This window comes from Leptidea sinapis, chromosome 25 (genome assembly GCF_905404315.1).
Source record: "Leptidea sinapis chromosome 25, ilLepSina1.1, whole genome shotgun sequence".
Lineage (NCBI taxonomy): Eukaryota > Metazoa > Arthropoda > Insecta > Lepidoptera > Pieridae > Leptidea > Leptidea sinapis.
Window position 1 is genome coordinate 10228711 of NC_066289.1, and position 21133 is coordinate 10249843.

General features: G+C 34.3%; 1 protein-coding gene across 1 annotated transcript; it reads right to left on the reverse strand.

Annotated features, from left to right (window-relative positions):
- Window positions 1-2844: 2844 nt before the first annotated feature.
- Window positions 2845-18532, reverse strand: LOC126972190 (protein twisted gastrulation). Its single transcript, XM_050818820.1, has 5 exons — window positions 18063-18532; window positions 17552-17758; window positions 12723-12858; window positions 9904-9972; window positions 2845-7186 (listed from the first exon to the last, which is right to left on the reverse strand). The coding sequence occupies exons 1-5, from the start codon at window positions 18262-18264 to the stop codon at window positions 7078-7080; spliced, it is 723 nt and encodes a 240-aa protein (XP_050674777.1). The 5' UTR covers window positions 18265-18532; the 3' UTR covers window positions 2845-7077.
- Window positions 18533-21133: the final 2601 nt, after the last annotated feature.

Sequence of the window (21133 nt, forward strand, 5' to 3'; positions counted from 1 at the left end):
AGTTGTTCTAATACGTGTAATATCGATATTTTCATCGAAATTTGATGATGGCGATTTCAGATAACATTTTAAGGCAAAGCTTCTGTTCGTATAGTATTAGATACTTAGTACGTACTTTCTTTGGTATGTTTTATTACATTATACACTCTTTTGCAAAAAAAAACAAACGGGCACCTAGTACAAATAACGTCTTTCACGGGCATCTTCAGATTATTTCAAAATTCTAAGTAGGTAGTATAAATAAGTAAAAATGATCCTTGAGTTTAAACAGCTTGTAGGGTTCATTAAATAAAAAAGCAGGATAAAAAAAATAAGTTTTTATAACATAAAAGTAAGTTTAATATCGAGTGTTATCGTGTGTATCGAGTCTCTTGCTAAAATGACGTGCTATTCTTGTTTCACTGCGCAGAAATTACATTCCTTGGCTCCCTTATATTTTGCAGAGCGGGCTGCACTGATCTTCCTCTTCGTTTTAGAACATCCGAAATGTGGTCTATGGGATTCCGGTCGGGACTTCGAGATGGCCAATCCAAACGACCAATCCCTACCTCTTGAATTTACGCTTCCACATCTCCAGAACGGTGAGCGCGAACTTTATCATCTACCTACCGGTGTGGTAACGGGTATTTAAAGTGCCGTTTCCTATGAAGACTAACTCCGTACGGTCCAATATATTAAATCGCTGCCCAAAACATAATTGAGGCTCCACCATAAGTGGTTCTGTATTCAAAGCAAGCTTCTGCGAAACGTTCCCCTTGCCTTCGCCGTACTCGCCGAGTCCTCACCATATAGTGTTAATACTCTACCCCAATCCTCTTGAGTCCACGTCGCACAATTTCGATGGAAACTAAGTCTAGCAACTCTGTGCTCGCGGAGTTTGGGGCCACGTAGTGGACGGCGACATATATTGGCATCTCCCAAAGCCTGGTTCACCAGGAATCGCTCATCTCGAGCTTCTGTGCATGGTTTTCTTCCAGACCCAGGCCTTCTACTGAAGGACCCAGTCTCTTGATATCGTTTCCAAGTCCTCTGGTTATCCAAACGACTCACATTTAGCCTCTGGGACACATAGGACCATTGACTACCCCCTTCCTCAAGTAGCGCTATAATTTTGCTCGCTGTTATCGTTCTATCAACCATTACTGTCCGACAAACAAGTCCAACTATGTCTTAAATTTGAATTTGGAATAAACTTTTTTATGCACCACAACACTTCATAAATGAGCCAGTAATATTCTCAAACGATTAAAAACTTTTTTTGCATTTTCTAATCGGACGGAAAAAATTAAAGCCGCCCGTTTATTTTTTGCAAATCAGTTTATCATCTGTAAAAGAGTTAGTATTTTTTTTTTGTTTACAACCAGAGATGTACTGACCCCTCCGTTCTTTCACTCGGATGTCTTTTTTTATGGGAGAGGAGACAAACGAACGAAGGGGTCACCTAATGTTAAGTGATCACCGCGTCCTCTTGCAACACCAGAGGAATCACAGGAGTTTGAAGTGTGGGTTATCATATATATATCATATCATACAATAAATTAAATTGTTAAGAACCTTATTTATCTTAAAGTTTTCAATGCTTATTTCGTTTGAAAATACTTTAAGTCCAATCAAATAAACAGCGGCCATTTGCTATTGATGTCCGAACTACATGTCGGCCACGAATCCCGCGCGCCCGTTTTCGTGCCTAGTGATGCGTGTATGCCTGACAGGGTATTGGACTGAAACCCTACTTCCTCCCTCAAGAGGGGAGTGATAACATAGCCTGTAATCAATGCTTCAAAATTCTAGTACCACCCGCATCACGTTGCATTCCACAACCGCACGTTTTGCTTGATTTGTTTTGATTCCATAACATAAACTTGTTATGCCTACCACTCGGTTGGGTCGAGATAGTAAGTCTTTTGTTGGGCGATGTATGTGCTTCTACAATATGATCCCAGAAAATGTACAAAACAAAATATGTGTTACGAAATTTAAAAGAATTGTTAAAAAACGTTTGTGTGGGAAAGGTTATTATAGCATAAGCGATTTTCTTAATGACACCACGGACTGGGAATAAAGCGAACACCCTCAGGCTCTTTAATTATAAATGTTTATTGTACGATATCACATTGTAATCCATATTTTAAACTAAAAAAAAGCCCGCTGCGTTTCTTGAATGGGTGGTAGTTTTTGACGTTCAATAAGTAATTTTAAATCCTATTTTGAATAAAAATATTTGAATTTGCAAGAAATTTCTTGTCTCGTACAGACACTTTGTGCAATCAATTACCGGCTGTTTTCCCGAACCGATACGACTTAGGGACCTTCAAGAAAAGAGCACACTCCCACCCTAAGGGCCGGCAATGAGTCTCTTGACACCTTCGTCAGATGTCCATGGTTGGTTGCCTCACCACTCCCCATCCCGTGGTTCTTATATAAAAAAAATGGAAAATCCAAAAGCGCACGCCTCGAACGCTCTTAAATTTCGAATAAAATCGAATGACCTGCGTTTTTTTTAAAAAAACGAGAAGGCCTACAATAATGATTTTCGAAAGGAACCTTCTCTGCTTTATTCTGAAAATTGTGAAAAAAAAAAATTCGTTTCGTCAAGTCGTCCTCGAGATATCCGTACCACGCCGTTTTTTTGAACCACAGACTAATGACGTCCACGATAAATTTTGTTTAATGAACTTTTTTTTATATTAATACGTATTCGACAACTAAAAAATTGGCAGTTTAAAGAGTGGAAATCGTGTGACGTTGACAGGTCGGTTATAAAGGACAACCTCGCCGCTTCGCGTTCGAGGCATGCAATAGGTGAGACCTATTTATTATTAAAAAAGGGTAAAATCATCAGAAGACTATTAAAAACATTTATTGTATAAAATGTAATACAAAAATATTCGAGTACAAAATCGCTTAAAAGTACGTAAAAACTATGATAATTAAGGCACTTAAATGGCAACACTTACGATACAATTATCAGATCTTATATAAACTACTTGTAAATGGCAAATTGTTCAAACAAAATATAATTTGGCACTTCCGAGAAATAATAAGCCGTTATGACAAATATCGACCCTTTACTCAATTAATAGTTTATTGTAGAAAATAATTTTCTGCAATACAAATGCATTTTTTATGCAAAGCTGGCAATACCAGCGAAACAATCAGAACTAGTTAAAATCAAACTTAACCTCAAAACAATTAAATAGATACGACATAATTTTTTCCTAAATTAACACGAGTATTACAAATTCATTTCAATAAAACACTTTTTTAAGACTCCTCCATGTCCCCTAAAGTGAGCCCGTAAAGGTCACGAAACATCGGGTTAAATAAATAATAATAATAAAGTAACTTTTACGCAACAACCTCACGTTAAAATACAGCTACAATTACACGGGTTTTATTTGTTTAAAAAGTATTTTTATTCATTTGACACATATTTTTTTTTAAAGAAACAACTATTATTAGACATTCTTTATGGTCACATATTGTAAATGGTCGTTGTGTAGAAGTGGCAAAAATGTCATTAGACTATGGACACAAATTATTAAAAAGTAAATAGTGCAATAGAGATATAGATATACTTCTCAATAATGTTCGCATGAATGTTATAAGTATATTAATACTAAACGTATAATTAAATGAGTAACCCATAGCGTACTTTTACTACAAAAATATACAGGATTTAAATGAATCAAACAAATTTTTTTATTCATAAACTTTACATTAAGGATTGGTCTCCGCTGCGCTCCAACTAGATACCGCAGGATAGGCGTAGTGGTCGTACTCGAGCCAGTCTCGAACAATGTGTGACGTTGACACTAAAATGCCGGGTTTGTAGATATGATACAATAAGAAATAAGAAAGACACTGGGATCACCTTTCATCAGTAAGTATTTTGTATTTTATTAATTTCTTTTATCAATTTATTAATTAAAGACATAAGCATCTTTACAAACAGCCAATACACACTTCATTATAAAGCTGCCGTAATAAAAAAGCAATTGTTCTTAGGTAGTACGGTATCTAGTTGGAGCGCAGCGGAGAACAATCCTTAATCTATGTCATAAACCTTAAACAGATTTACATATCGACCACTCGACTTCGCAAGTCGTCGTGTAATGCATTTTTTGTACTCAAAATTTTGATAATTATCTTATAACAGATGATTTCAATGCATAATAAAATTTAAAACACATTTTAAACTATGTTAGAATTACTTTAAATTTATTTGAATAATTTATTTAAATACACATTGAAATAAATGTTGTGTCTTATTACTAAACGCAATGAAAAGTTATGTGAAATGAAAAGTTTTAAACAGACAAAGGTAATCTTATTGTAATTTTTTATTTATAAAAGCTTTGGTATAAATACCATCAGCTCAAACTAAAATACAATAAACGAAGACAATAATATAAACTATTTTTCAATATCCATAACAAGAAAAACCCGCGTTAGGTTTAAGGCGAAGAGTAAGCAGAAAACACGCAAACATGGTGTTTTACACAAGTTTTGTGGTGAAAATATAGCATTTCGAGCTATGAACACTATTTAATCCTGTTACACATATCCCTAAGTCTTGTTTGTAGGTTGCTAATGCTTGCTGTTGGTTATAGTTAACACTGCCGAGCCTTTTTGAACTACCACTTTTCTTTGCAGTTAAACAAGTTTTTTGGCATGGCAGGACGCATTTTTTTAGTATTACTCTCAGAAAAGTTATTCTTATAGCTTGTACTTTTTTGTGTAGGTACATTTATTCAGATTAGTAGTGAATAACGAGGATTGTAAGTATTATTATTATAAACTGTTTTCCACGCAAGAATTTTGAAAATATTGGCTTTGTTACATAGATGGCAAGCCGGCAGCCGTGAACTCGTATCGCTCAAGGTCGCTAGCATTTAGTGTCGCCTTAAGCGTCTCTTTTTGACGTTGTACATTGACAAACGTAAGATAAAGACAAAAAAATAAATAAATTTGGAATACCTTTACGTCGCGTTTATTAATAGCACAGCTTGCGTTTACAATATAATAATGTAATTACCTTATTATATAAAATTAAATCACTTAAAATACATAATTGAAATAAAATTAAGAATGTTATACTTATTTATGTGTTCTACTAAAAATATTAAAATAATAAACTGTAATAGAATAAAATACATAATCTCATGTTTCATTTTTGGTGAAGGACGGAAATAGTGGTAACATACCTAGCATTAAGTAAGTTAAACCATAGTTTAAAATCAATTGTCACCAAAATGTTCTGAGTATTTTAGAATAAATAAAAACTTCTCTAGGCACGTTGAACACTTTTGGAAGGTGGAAGAACTCAAGGTCGCGCATCACCGACATGACATAGTTTATTTCCAATCTCTAGGGTCTTTGTTGTTGGAAGTATAAATGCAATGACATTGACAGTGACATTGTAGGTTTAGTCGTTGGTTTTAAAATTAAAACATTTGACTTGTGATTTCTGTCCGCCTGGACGTTATGTCACTAACATGGCGGCTTGTCCCATTCTTAAAGCGCGGGGCTTTTAGCGTACATTTTACAAATTAAATGAAATATTTATGTTATTTAATTCAAGATTGTTGAATTAATTTTTGACATGCAATAATATGGCACTGAGATCGTATATTAATTTGGATATAGGTAGATGAACAGTATTAATTCTCAGCCCAACATTAAAATTTGGAAACTAGCGAAATATAAATGGAATGTTTACCCAATATTTATTTGTGATGTTTTACGAAAACTTTGATTTAATTAATAGTTAATACACATATACATATTACCAAACACAATAAAAAGATAATGTTCGGTGTTTTAGGTTTAAGTCAAATTAAACGTTAAGTTACGCTGACTTTAACATAGACTGCGGAATGTGTGGCACCATCGTATTCCTTGGCAACCCAGACTTATAGTTTCGATTGACGGTGTGTTAAGTCAGCTCAATTCATAAACAATTTTTAAAAGGCATAAAAGGCATTTATTTTCTCAAAATTGATTCCTTAAGAGTTCTTTTTGATGTCACATCTACTATACTATTATATATATATAGTAGTATCTAGTACTACTACCGCTTCGGAAACAAATGGCGCTCTGAGAGAGAAGAAGCGGCGCAAGAAAGTTTAGTAGATGGTCAACTTAAATCCAACGGTATGAACAAAAACAACACAATCAATCAATCACAAGAGGGTAATAGCGGACCAAGCTAAAGTACTATTTTTGATTTAAGAAGTCAGTTATAAAAATTAATTCTAATAAATTCTGCTTAAAGTATCTAAATATGTTTAACTTAATTTATACTTATATAATACTTATAATAATGCTCGAATAGAAAAATAATGACAGATAAAAGTAATAATACGCAAATATACAGTTTGACATAATATGCATTGTAAATTTATAGTACCTACTAATGTGACAGATACAAATAAATAAATTGTTAAAAACATGCGAATTCGTCCTAATTTCATTCAGGCACCGAATATCGTAGCAATGGGACGTATTTGCAGCATTAGACATATCGCGGTCTCCTTCGCACTTGCGAACAAATTGAGAACTCAAAGACACCTTATGTTAATATAATTATTTAATTGAATATCTTATCAATCTCAATATATACATCAAATTGGGTCATTTTTTGCAATGCTTACTTAAAACCATTTATTTGTTAACTACTAAATGATTAAAGTATATAAAAACTATCGCAAGATATTTATTTGACAGTACGATATGTCTTTAATTGTTATAACCGCCGCGACATGACTGGCCGCCATTTTGGGGACGTCATAGTGACGTCAGGTCAGGCAGACACTTCAAAGAATAGTAAAATATTTATTTAAAGCATATGTAACAAGACCATCAGCTCAAACCAAAATACAATAAAATAATAAAATTTCAATCATTTTTAAATATACCTGATTGCAAGAAAAAACCTCGTTAGGTTTATGGACCTCCATTTTTCACAGATTAAAAAATCACTTTCAGAATTGCCGCTTACAAACTAATTACTGCCTGCTGATGACACACAGACTGGTCTGTCCCAGTCCCGATGCACTCACGGTTTATTGCTGTTCAGACTGACTGTGCGTCTACCTCTTCTCCGTAGTCAAGGTCATCGTAGGACAGGTCCTCGTCTATCACAGAACCAGCACTTTCCTTTCCACCAGGGCACGCCAGACATCTGAAACACATCAATACTAACAGTTTTTCACTGAACACTGTCATTGCGTGGCGTTGTATTTGAACCGGGGTTTTGACACAACTGAACGAAAACTCTGCCTAATAGACGCATAGGCAGAGTTTTGCTTCAGACAATTTTTAACCAGTAAGTAAGTAGTGGTAGTAGTATCGTATAGCATGGTATAGGGGCAAATCTTTCCGCAATTAAACAACATAATTAGGTATGAGTTGTTCTTGATTGTTAATTCCACTAAGATATTTTGTCTTTCAGCAATTCGACACGTGTTTCGCCTCTAGGCATCTTCAATAAAAGTTAACTGGCCGAATTCTCGTTTCGGAAAAACTCAACATTTGGATAATTATGGATTTCCGCAAAATAACTTACATATGTAAGTAAAATGGACCCAATGGTAAAGTACACGCCTAAATTACTTAATCGTCTACAAGTACATTACTTAATGTTGTTGTAGACGATTGTGTTATGTTTTAGATATTAGTAATTGTCTGTAGGTATAGAATTTAATTTTAAGCTTATATTATATTTATTTTGTAAGAAACTAACATAAGGCGTAGACTAAAATAATGCATTGTTGTCAAACCTCAGTGGTTCTTACAGTGTGTATTATTTGTGTATTTTGTAAATTATATATTTTTTGTATGGAATAGGAGGACAAACGAGCGTATGGGTCACCTGGCGTTCAGTGATCACCGCCGCGCACCTTCTCTTGCAACACCAGCAATCACAGGAGCGTTGTCGGCCTTTAAGGAAGGTGTAGGCGCTTTTTTTGAAGGTACCCATGTCATATCGTCCCGGAAACACCGCACAAGGAAGCTCATACCACAGCTTTGTAGTACGTGGAAGAAAGCTCCTTGAAAACCGCACTATGGAGAACCGCCACACATCCTGATGGTGGGGATGATATCCTAACTTGTGGCGTGTCGTGCGAAGGTGGAATTCGGCGGCAGGAATCAGGTTAAATAGCTCTTCGGTACACTCGCCGTGATAAATGCGGTAGAAGACACACAATGAAGCTACGTGTCTCCGCAACGCCAAGTGATCCAGCCGTTCACAGAGCACTGGGTCCCCGACAATTCGAACTACTCTGCGTTGCACGCAGTCAAATGGATCGAGCTGATACTGGGGTGCGCCAGACCAGAGATGACAGCAATACTCCATGTGAGGCCGAACCTGCGCTTTGTAGAGCGCTAGAATGTGGGCCGGCTTAAAGTATTGCCGTGCTCTATTGATGACGCCCAGCTTCTTCGAAGCCAATTTGGCTTTACCCTGCAGATGGCCATGGAATTGGCAATCGCTCGAGATTTCGAGACCAAGTATTCCGATACTAGGCGAGGCTTTAAGGGAAGTATTGTCGAACAGCGGTGATACGACAAATGGGGGTTTATTTGTGGTAAACGCGCAAACTTGAGTCTTCTGGGGGTTAAATTGGACAATGCATATCGATAAATAAATAATAATACTAATATGTACGCATTTTTTTGGCAAAGTTATTTAGTATAATTTATTCACTTATTCGACCATAATTTAACGCAACTACAGAAAGAGTCAATAATTCTTTAATATTATCGCTTTTCAAAGGTCTTGTACGGAAAAAAAATCTAGATTGAGCATAACCCTTGCCTACACAAGTTAATAACACTGATTAACTAATTAAAATAACTTTTGTTGCGGAATCGGCAAAAAAACAAATGGAACGTATGAATCTGTTGAACACCTGCGTGACATACGATACGCTATAAAGGTGCGCCTGCACAAGTATATTATGTTAATTATCTCGTACGGCGATGCGACCTTGTGGCACAGGTGTTTGTGTAGATGACAATGAAGACATCTTCAATAACTATGATTAATATGACTAGTGTTTGCGTTGTGACTCTACGTGCAGATAATTCTACAAATTCTATACTATAAACACTTCTCCGACGTATAACGCGGTACCCTTATAACGCTTTTTATACTATGCGTTATCCCGTATAACACGGACATGTTCCCATATAACGCATGGATATCCCTAAAACATAATTGTGTTCTGTGAAATTTATAATGATTTGTACAGTTCATAATAAGCTTTGCGTACCATGCGTGTTATTACAAAATTAAATTGTTTTACTAAATTTGTGTACTAAAAACCTTAATATTAAAACTAGGCAAACAATTGGAAATTTAAAAACAATTCTTACGAGTGTGATTATTTCTTATTATTATTACGAATTATGTGGTCATACAAACTCGTTATATGGATCAGCCTATAACGAGAATACACTCAACCGCGTTATAGGGAGGAATACCTGTATGTATATAAAACCTAAATGTCGTTATGTAATAACATTACAGCTCTTTATTCAGCGGACATGAGACAAAATGTCAATTTTGATAGAAACACAGTTTAAAAAGCATTAATAATTTATACGTCTAGATAGAGCCTATTGTTGCTACCCAAACGATGAAAACAGGCCAGGTTTATTAGTCTCACACTCGCGATATGTAAGTCACTTTGTGGTAGTGTGCGTTCATTGCTCAGACTCAAAATAGAAGTTAACAGTCAACCTCAATATCAATCAAGTCATGTATGACTAAACCACCAAATTCCCTTTTAACAACATAGTTGAGGCCCGTTATAAGTCAGTTTATTTACAGCCCCTGTATTCAGAACGGTCTATATCGGTGTGTTTACAATAACGGAATCGATATTACGTTACCTGCTCTCATTAATTCCGTAGTACAAACACTTATCGCCCACGCACTCACAGCATCCGTCGTGGAACCATCTGAAAATTAATTTACATACTTTAACGGTCGTTCCCAATATTCAGTCTATCTCTTACTTGAGATAAAAATCGAAACTATCGTTGACTTTTCTGTTCCTAACAATATGTTATGTTTTTAAAGTGATAAACCTCACTTCTGGCATTAATACACAAATAAAATTTGAAAAACAACTCACTTGGTTAGAGCACCGGCACGGAACGCGGGTAGTCGTGGGTTCGAGTCCCGAGTCGTTCATAAAATTTTGTTTTTCAAATTTTCTGTTCTAATAAACTTACCGACGGTAATTCACCTTATCCGTACACGCTGTCTGTCAATGGGACGACGCATAGCTTGCCAGCGATACAAGTTTGTATGGAAAAAGCAATTCACGCGTCCCAATATAAGGCGATAAGAATGACTTATCGGGTATATTGGGACAGCTTCAGATTATTGATAGCTAATTACTGACAGTATAAGGTAGTAGTTTATCTCTATCTGTAGATAGTATATTGGGAACGGCCGTAAGGCGTGACTAGGATTGTAAATGCTACAACCAACGCTACAATTTTTTTGTTTAACAAAGTTAGCTAAGCTGCAAATGGGCGATTTTTATTTTACAGATTTTCTAATGTTTATTCAATATTTACATAATAAATTGAATAATTGTTCGGTTTAAGTTTTAGAAAAGTATTAATTCTATTAAATTCTTTAAAAAAAATATGTTTTTATCGCTGAAATTCAGAGATTTTTGACTCCAAAGTTTATTTTTGGGAAGCAACTTCCAAATTTATTATTGGATATTTCAAATTATACTTATATATAAATATTCTATTCTATTCAAATCTTTCTTTAACTCCTTCTATGTGTACTGTATTTTTTGCGTCGGAATATTTTCATTGCGTTATGTTGAAATCGACTCTCTAAGAAACCATTTTTTTTTGGATATCGAGGTATGACCGCGCCTTAAACTCAAAGTTAAAGTCAAATAAACTTCATTCAATTAGTCTTAAACTAAGCGGTTTTAAATCGTCACTATTTATATATAAATACTAGATGACCCATCAAACGTTGTATTGCCGATATTAAAATCGCGATACAAAAGTAACTGTTGATCATAGATGGGTGAAAATTTGAAGTTGTATGTATTTTTTAATGCTGACTCATGAACAAACAAATTTAAAAAAAAAAAAAATTTTTGGTGTGGACCACCCTTAACATTTAGGGGGATGAAAAATAGATGTTGTCCGATTCTCATACCAACCCAATATGCACTCAAAATTTCATGAGAATCGGTCAAGCTGTTTCGAAGGAGTTTAACTACAAACACCGCGACATGAGAATTTTATATATTAGATTTCTTTTAAATTACTGAATACGCCATATGTTCTAAAAAGGTGAGATTAACGTACGAGAAACTCTGTTATATCGAATAGAGTATTTTACAATGGCTGTAATATAAAAAAACAAATATAGCTGAATGGTTAGTGACCCTGACTACTAAGCTAGAGGTCCCGGGTTCGAATCCCGGTAGGTGCAATCATTTATATGATGAATATGAATTTTTGTTTCCGAGTCATGGATGTTTATTTGTTTTTATGTATTTTTGAGTAAGTACATTGTATCAAATATATCGTTGTCTTATACCCATAGTACAGGCTATGCCTAGTTTGGGGCAAGATAATTTGTGTAAAAGTTGTCAATATTATATTATTATTATTATTATTTGATAGAAATTATCGTTTATTGGATGCATCGACAAATATATTTATTTATTTGTACATAACATAAAATCGAAGGCACGTGTCATTTCATTTTCTTCTTTACGGAAAGCTTACAGCTAGGTTATTAGCTAGTACTTATATAATAAAATTATGATAGCTAATTACAAGTTTTCTAATATACTAATAAAATTAAAACAAAATAATTTATATAAAGTACCCAGTCAAGTGGCTTAGGTATACTGTGTACAAAGTTAGGTATGTAGTTAATATATGAGACTGGTAGTAATTCTCGCCGACTATGCCATGCCATGTTTAACAAAAATACAATAAAAAATATACACTTTGTAGGTACTTAGGTAAACCCAGTCAAAAAAGAGTTTTTTATTTTTTATTTTTATCTGTTTGTCGTTTGTATCTATTTATTGGGATGTTGAAAATCAATGAAGTCTCAAGAGATGAATCTCATCTTAATCTTACAAAGCTTCGAATAAACAAACACATTTGAATTCGAAAATCGAAAACACATTGGTGCGTGACCGTCGAGAATCGAAGCGGGGTCTCCGCGGTGGCTTATTATATTTATAACATTGCCTGTATCGTCAGCATATTAGATTTTTTTTATTCAACTAATAATATGTGGTACAAAATGTTTTGTGTCCTACCCTCTGCGATAGGATACCCTGAGTTGCAGAGGCTAGGTCCTTCCGAAAGGCTATACATTATTAAACATAATTAGCAAACTCACTAAAAAGAGGTATGTGTGTGTTCGCGTGTGTGTGTATGTGTGCGTGTGTGTGTATGTGTGCGTGTGTGTGTATGTGTTTGCGCGTGTGTGTGTGTATTTTTATTAAGTCTGTGTGAGTAGGTATGTCAAACTGTGCACAAGATTAAATAAATGTTAGTAATTAAATATTAAGTTTTAATTTTAAGAACGTTTGTCAGGAATGTTTACGGAGTATTATTTACCATCACGCCACAATAACGAATGGAATTAAAGTGCATTCAATACGAACAAACGTACATTAGCATATAATATACATATTAGATACCTGAAGCTGTTCGAGCCCATAGAACGACAGGACGCACGACATTTGTCGCACGACATGCACTGCGACATGTACGCCACGGTACAGTTGAATGTCACCACGTCACGGCTCACGGGCTCCGATTCTTGGTCGACGCTTTCTGCAATTTTACACGCGATATTAAACACAAATAAATCGAGATGATTATCATTTCGGCCAAGGCCTAAGCTCTACGCATGCTAAAAGGCTGTAAAAACATGCCGTATGCTTTCATATCACATATCACAATTTATATCTATGGCATTAAAATATTCAAATTAAAATATTTTTATTCAAAACTAGCTGACCCGACAGACGTTGTTTTGTATATAATAAATAATGTTTTTATATGAATCTGTCAATAATATATCATAACATCAAAAATTACTTCGTAAAATATGGACCCTGCTGTCGTAATGAAATTGTTTCACAGCAGAACTGTCAAACCGTGCGTCAATAAATTCTCTCATAGAAATTATGTATGGACACATCAAAGGAAAAACAAATTTGTTGTTTTTATTTTTATTTAATTTAGCAGCATTTTCCTATTTATTCACCTTTTAAACCTTCTCTGGACTTCCACAAATAATTCAAGACCAAAATAAGCCAAATCGGTCCAGCCGTTCTCGAGTTTTAGCGAGACTAACGAACAGCAATTCATTTTTATATATATTAGATAGATAGGATTCAAAATAACTTGCTCACTGCTTCGAGGCAGAAAATTTGTTAATTCAAATGATCTTAAGATTGCGATAATAATAATTCTGAGAACTCGACCGGCGTCTCAATGAGTCACATTGGGATGTCACAGGAATGTCGGTGAAGCCGATTCTACCTGCAATTCTAACAATAGACAGTTAAGCCCTTCTGTTCTTAATTGTTCGCTGGATTGTTTTAGTTCTAGTACTATCTAAACGGCGTAATTCAGCAGGCTAAGCAATTTTGTTATTATATTATTTGAAAGATGGGTTGGGAGTTTCTTATCACTTCTTCTTCCCATTCTAATGAACTGATGTAGCTTAATGTTGTTTACTAAGTATTGTTGGAATATGTTACGTTATTCACAGAAGCTACATTTTTTTCATTATTAAAACAATATAAATAAGGGATTGCTTGTAACTAATTCTAGTAGGCTTCATAAGATACATAATAGCTTTAAGGGTAAATGTATACACTTCTATAATAAAGTCCCAGCCACTGTTCAGGCATTATCTACAAATAAATTTAAATGTTTTATAAAAAAAATGGCTCTGTTGTAAAAACTATTACTCCACTGCAGGGGGCCTACTCCTAAAATCGATATTCGATAAATTCGTGGCATTAGTCGTGTCGAATCCTACTCTTAGTTACATCGTATTCAATGTTGAAACGATGATTGAACGAACGAAACATTATTCGATATTATCGGTCCTAACCCTACCCTTAGTTGAAAATGTCAGAGACGAATATTCGAAATTCACAAATAATCAAACGTCACTTTTACGATAATCTCAACGATACCTCCTAGGCTGTCGTTGCTATTATCGTTTCAAGATATATTTGCCATACAATATACATAGTTAATATATATTATTAAAATAATTATATGTGATTTACTATTCAAGAGGATTTTTTTACTACTAAGTTATTTAAGTCATTTTGTTGATCGTTTATGCGTAGAAATAATGCAAATGGCCGCCTGAGAAATAGGAAGTCGACGAGAAGGGTTGAGTTACTTTTATTACATTTTATTATCCGCGAGTTTTGTATTATTTATTCAATTTTAAATGGTCATATTATATTCATTACATATTTTTGTAATATTTACATTATGTGTAAATGATACCAAATTGGTGGTGCAGAGTCTGGCATGGTCCTTAGCGCCTAAACTATGTTTTGACTTTTGACACTTCACAGCGACAAAGCACAGATAATGTTTAGGTTTGAACATATTACATTCACACTAACATGGTAAAAAAATCAAAATATTAGTCTATGGTAACGATAAACGATAAGGAATTCGATCATTTGTTAGAGTAGGTTAGTTGCGATATATTCGGAGTATTATCGTTATCGTTCCGAATGTATCGTTGTCGATTTTGCGAGTAGACCTCCTGAATATCTAAATGATCAGACAACCTGGGACTAGATTATGATAATTTTATAGCGATAGATATGACTGTACAATATTGTATATTTATATTGAAAAGAGCGCAAAAAAAGAATGTTGGGAGAGTTTCTTGCGTCGCTTCTTTTCTCTCAGAGCGCCATTTGTTTCCGAAGCGGTAGTAGTATCTAGTAGTTATTAGAAATGACTTCAAAAAGAATTCTAATCGAATCAATTTTGAGAAAATAAATGCTTTTTATGCCTTTTACATATTGGGAATGGAGCGACAGCCCTCAGTCTATTAAATAATATGTTTTATTGCATGATATTACATTGTAAACATATTTTTTATAAAAAAAAGGCCCGCTGAGTTTGTTGCGCCCGTTCTTCTCAGGTCTGAGGCAGTCTATTTTGAATTGGTGGTAGTTTTTGACTTTCACTAAATAACATCCTGTTTTGAATAAAAATATTTGATTTTTAATTATATTTTGTGAGTGTACTAACTCGAAAAATGGAAATACTATTTCGTGATAGTCAGATTTGCAAAGTAAGTCAGATAAGGACCGAACGGAAAAACAAAAGCTGCCTTACCAATGAGAGATAATGATTATTTTGTATATACATGTATGTAAATGAAGCTCTATTGGCTCTCCATTTAATTTAAATTTCCCACACATTAACTTGACCTTAAATGTCAAAGTTTTACATGCATATTTATTCTATGGTGTCAGCACTTTGCACTATGTTCCTACTTTAACGGTATCCACTCTGGTTTTATGTAATTGAAAATTAACAAGGATTATTTGTAAAGAAATACTATTAATCATTTTAGATTATTAAAATATAAATTGGAGCAATAGCTTTTAATGTTGTTTCTCTTTACAGGTTTGTAAATAATTGTAATGTTTGAAAGTGTAAAAGTTAGAAAGTTTTATCACAAAATAAATTTCTCTTTACACAGCAACAATTAAATGGTTTTTGTTTCATTATAAAACATATTACATACATTACAGGATGTAATCTTTAAGCGCGACAAGGCGATTATGCCGTAACTATTACAGATATCAAAAAAACTATAAACTGATATCGAAAGTACAGTATCTAATAGTAAAAGGGCAATAACTTTTTAAAAATCAAACGAGAAGTATCCAACATTTTGATATGAAACACTCCTATACTAGTAGAAAGGTTTTAGTTTACTTATTTTAAAACATTATTTTAGCTTAAAGCTGATATTAAAGAAAACAGTTTATTAACCTAACAAAGTAATAAAACTATCTTTTAATTGAATAATATTTATTTCTAAGTAAGAACAAGATTTCATATTCAAAATGACATCCTTGTGTGATACGATACAATGACTACTAATCTCATACTGAATGTATGGGAGTGTTTAATGTGTCTGTATATGCACTGGAAAACCAACTTATAAGGGTAACAACTAGTAGATAAAAAAATAAAAAGACAAATTAATTAGTATTTACAGCATAATGTGAATTATGTAATTTATGCATAAAATCTTTGTTGTGTTGTTCAAATAAATAAAGAGTAAATATTAAAAGATCATTTTAGGTAAAACAGGTGTTTTTTATAGTATGTATCCAAAGGAATCAAGATCAAATGCTGATTTAACACATGTTAAATAAAGCTCGGCCCTGTCAGAAAGCTTATCACAATATATGGATCTGAATAATGGAACAAAAATGGAGAACAACCACTACATTGAACTACATATTTGTGAAAAAAAAATATTTAAGACCTGCTATACAAAAGTAACTGTTGATCGTAGATGGGTGAAAATTTGAAGTTGTATGTATTTTTTAATGCTGACTCATAATCGACCAAATTTAAAAAAATGTCAAAAAAAAAAAAAAAAAAAATTGGTGTGGACCACCCTTAACATTTAGGGGGATGAAGATAGATGTTGTCTGATTCTCAGACCTACCCAATATGCACTCAAAATTTCATGAGAATCGGTCATGCCGTTTCGAAGGAGTTTAACTACAAACACAGTGACATGAGAATTTTATATATTAGATATCAAATATAATTCCACAAAGTGGCTGTATGAGGCAAATAGTTTCTTGCAAAAATCACCAGATGACTCATTTCTTGTATAATCATCAGCTGACTGATGTATAACTGAACATCAAGTCTCAAGCATACTTCAATCTCAAACAGCACACCTCTTAATCTCTGGTAATGCTAATAGCCATGGACGGCTGGGTTTTTACTTTCCATCAGGTAAGTAACTTGCTTTGTTCCCTCGGATATAAATTAGTAAATTAAGAAAATGTTTCAGTGGTGAAATTCCACCATGTGCCGCTCTCCTTGCGTAAATATCATTTGCACTAGAAGATGTATAGAGAACCCACATCACAAACAAGGCCAGATTCAAGGCAACCGGATTAATTGATGGTCTATGGTTCAAGCCACTATTTGTTGTATGCAGTCAAATAGATTGAGACAACTCTACTTCAGCATAAAAATTATTAGCAGTACAATTTTTTTGAGTATGTAAGGTGTGGTTAAGTAACATTTAATATAAGATTAAGATAATATCATGAAAATATGGATAATAATACTTTTTTTTTATGGAATAGGAGGACAAACGAGTGTATGGGTCACCTGGTGTTAAGTGATCACTGCCGCCCACATTCTCTTGCAACACCAGAGGAATCACAAGAGTGTTGCCGGCCTTTAAGGAAAGTGTAAGCGCTTTACTTACGCAGATGATAAACTAGCTGTCTCTCTGAAGCAGGTCTGTAGGCGGACAAGTCAACGTCTACTGGATATGTTATGGACAACCATCTTTGTTGAGGATCAGGATCACTGGTCAAGGCTGCAAAGAGACCCGGCACATTGTCCGGCATTTCCTCCACATGTGATGACTTGGAGAGCTCTGTCTGGGTGTCATTCGGTTTTGGACACATATCTGTTAACAAATGATATATAATATTATGATGAGAAATATTATGAAAGAGATAAATATCATACAAAAATTGTAATGCAAAAGCAATAGCTTTTTATAATTTTCTAAATATCAAGATTATTATCATAAAAATTATTTGACTATGATTTTCTAGGAAAGGGTTTTTATTCTTAAAGGATAACAAAAGCAGTTACCAAGACATATTTACAGAAAAAAAGGCACACACACACAGAACATGTAACCCAACTTCAGGGCTTTTATGTTAAATGAGCAAATTCTTTTAGTAATCAACTTTTATAGAACTTACCAACACAACTGCAACATTCACTATATAAATAGCTAAGGCAGTTGAAACAGTCCTTACAACAAGAGCAGTCCTTTAGATCACATTTGCAAGACTGAGTCAACATGCACTTAGAAACAACACTCGCACAAATTGCCTCATTGCAGGCATAAGCAATGGGTATAATGCAAAGAAATGTAACAAGACAGTAAAACTTTGCATGCATTTTGAATATTGTAAAAAAATTTAAGTCACTTTTTTCGTCAAGATAAACTTTAAAACACACAAAGTTATGTTACCACTAAAGTTACAATAAGTGCTAGGGTTTGAGTGGAAACACTATGTTAATGGTAATAACGAAATAAAATAGTGAGCTCTTAGCTTGAATTATCAACTTTACTGCTCGCGGATTAAAGTAATAATGAAAATGACGCTTAATTATGAATATTTATAAAATTCCGCGAACTATCAAACACAAGACACAACTCACACACTTGACACTACAAACTTACAAAGTAGGTAGTAGGTACCTACCTACAAACTTGAAGTTGAAACTTGATTCTACAAAGCCACAATGAAAAGAATCTTTGACATATACATCTGACACTGTCATACTGAAAGTAACACTAGTCAAAAGTGATTGTCACATATAACAATGACAGTTAGTATGGGAGCTACGGAGTACGGGCATTCATATTTTATGAAGAGCTCATGGAACTTGGAAATACAAACCATAAATTTTACCATATGTAAATTTCATGCGGATAGTAAAAGACCTGATGGTTAAACATTTAATTAAATGAAAGTAAGAAATTGAAGGTTATATTAGCACATATTAATATGATGTTGTTATTGAATATTAACGAATATGGCTGTATGGCCTCGAATCCTTTGCCTTTCCTAATAATGGACGAAGAAACCAAAAACAAATTAACGAATGTCGCTAATGTTAGAAAAATTCTGATAACTTATTTAATATTTTTTACATAAGTAGTAATAAATTGGCAAATTATACACTTAGAGATTTTCAAAAAATATTACTGAGCATATTGAAATGTTTTTTTAAACCAATTATAACGGCTTAAAAATTGTTTCAATTGACTTTTTTCCTGACCGTTACTTCCGTCAGAAAAAAAATCTAAGTTACCCCCAAGTCGCGCCTAAAGATGTTTTATTTCAATAATATAAAAAAGTAAAACGAGATAATGGTAAGGAAAGAAAATATCAGATTAAAATCATTCTATTAACCAAATAGCGCTATTCTAACTTTAACCATGAAAGCTTACGTAATTTGTATGAAAAGTAAAAAAAACGTATCTCATGAACCGTATGTTTCCGCAACCTAAAACTTTACAAAACGCTTTCTTTTAGTGAGTACTATCGACAAAAAAATATGGGCATTTAAATGGATGGTCCATATTGGAAAGTTTATCCGACCTGATCGTCAGACCTTTGGAAAGCCAATAGTATACACACTACAAATAATAACGTTTTGGTGCTCCACTGTTATGTAAGGTGACACGGAGTCCTTATTTTTTACTAGACCGTGTTTGACAGTGGTTATTATTTATGATGAATATTACAATAAAAATATCATTGCAGTGAAATGTCATTGACAGAATTATTTGTATTGTGATTAGGTATTTACAAGATAAAATATATAAGATCCGGATAAGTAATCACCTACATACCATATACTAAAACCTTCCCCGAAACACGCTGCATATGGTATAAATATTATTCCGATCGGTTCAGTAGTTTTCGCAGTATAACCGAAGGAAGAAACCGGCATTCCATTTATTAGTATAGAATATCAAAGTCATATCCTCTATCATGTCATATAAGTATATTGCTACATAATACGAAAAAGGTCCCGTAGCTCCCAGGCTGAGTCCAAATAGGAGACCTCTTCACAACTTATAATAATTTTTACTATTTCATTCTAATCCTCTTCCATTCTTCCATGGCTTTGGAAAATACACAATTATTTTTTATGAAAAATATGTGTGGTGTTAAGTGATAACCGCCGCCCACGTTCTCTTGCAACACGAGAGGAATCACAGGAGCGTTGCCAGCCTTTAAGGAAGGTGTACGTGCTTTTTGTGAAGGTACTCATGTGGTATCGTCCCAGAAACACCACACAAGGAAGCTCATTCCACAGCTTTGTGGTACGTGGAAGAAAGCTCCTTGAAAACCGCACTGTGGCGGACCGCCACACATCCAGATGGTGGTGATGATATTCTAAGTTGTGGTGTGATGTGTGAAGGTGGAATTCAGGAAGGAAGGCAGGAATCAGGTGAAACAGCTCATCGGAACACCAACCGTGACAAATGCGGTAGAAGACGCACAATGAAGAAACGTCTCTACGTAACGCCAAGTGATCCAGCCGTTCACAGAGCACTGAGTACCGACAATTCGTGGTGCTCTGCGTTGCACTCGATAAAATGGATCGAGCTGATACTGGGGTGCGCCAGACCAGAGATGACAGCAATACTCAATACAAAGGCTGCACTAAAAGAATCGGGAATGGAATATTTCCACTATTGCTGTCATATTAAAATCTTTTTAATTGGAAACTCCTTGGTTTTAAAAATCAAATACCATTAATTTATTTAAAAAATGTTTCTCGGTCTTGTCACAAGGCCTTGTCAAACTTGTTTAGTCGTTGAGAAAATGGAATTGACTCGAGAAAATTCTAGAGCGATGATTTATTATTATTCCCTATATATTATTATACTCTTTGATTATGACTTTCGAAGTGTTTTAACACAAAAAAAGTGTGTTGCCCGGATGATTTCTGCATTTGATGATGAAGCCCCATCAAAAACCACAATTTATCGCTGGTTTGCTGAATTTCAACTTGGACGTGTCAAGCTCAGTGATGGTCCCCGTCAAGGTCGTCTAAAACCTGCAGTCACCAAAGAAAATGTTGATGCTGTGCGTAAGCTGATTGAGGAAGATCGACATGTAACATACCGCAAAATTCAAGCAACTTTAGACATAACATGAGTCAAATACAAATAATCTTGCATGAAGAATTAGGTGTAAAAAAGTTGTTTTCCCGATGGATACCGCATTTGCTCTTTGAAGAGCAA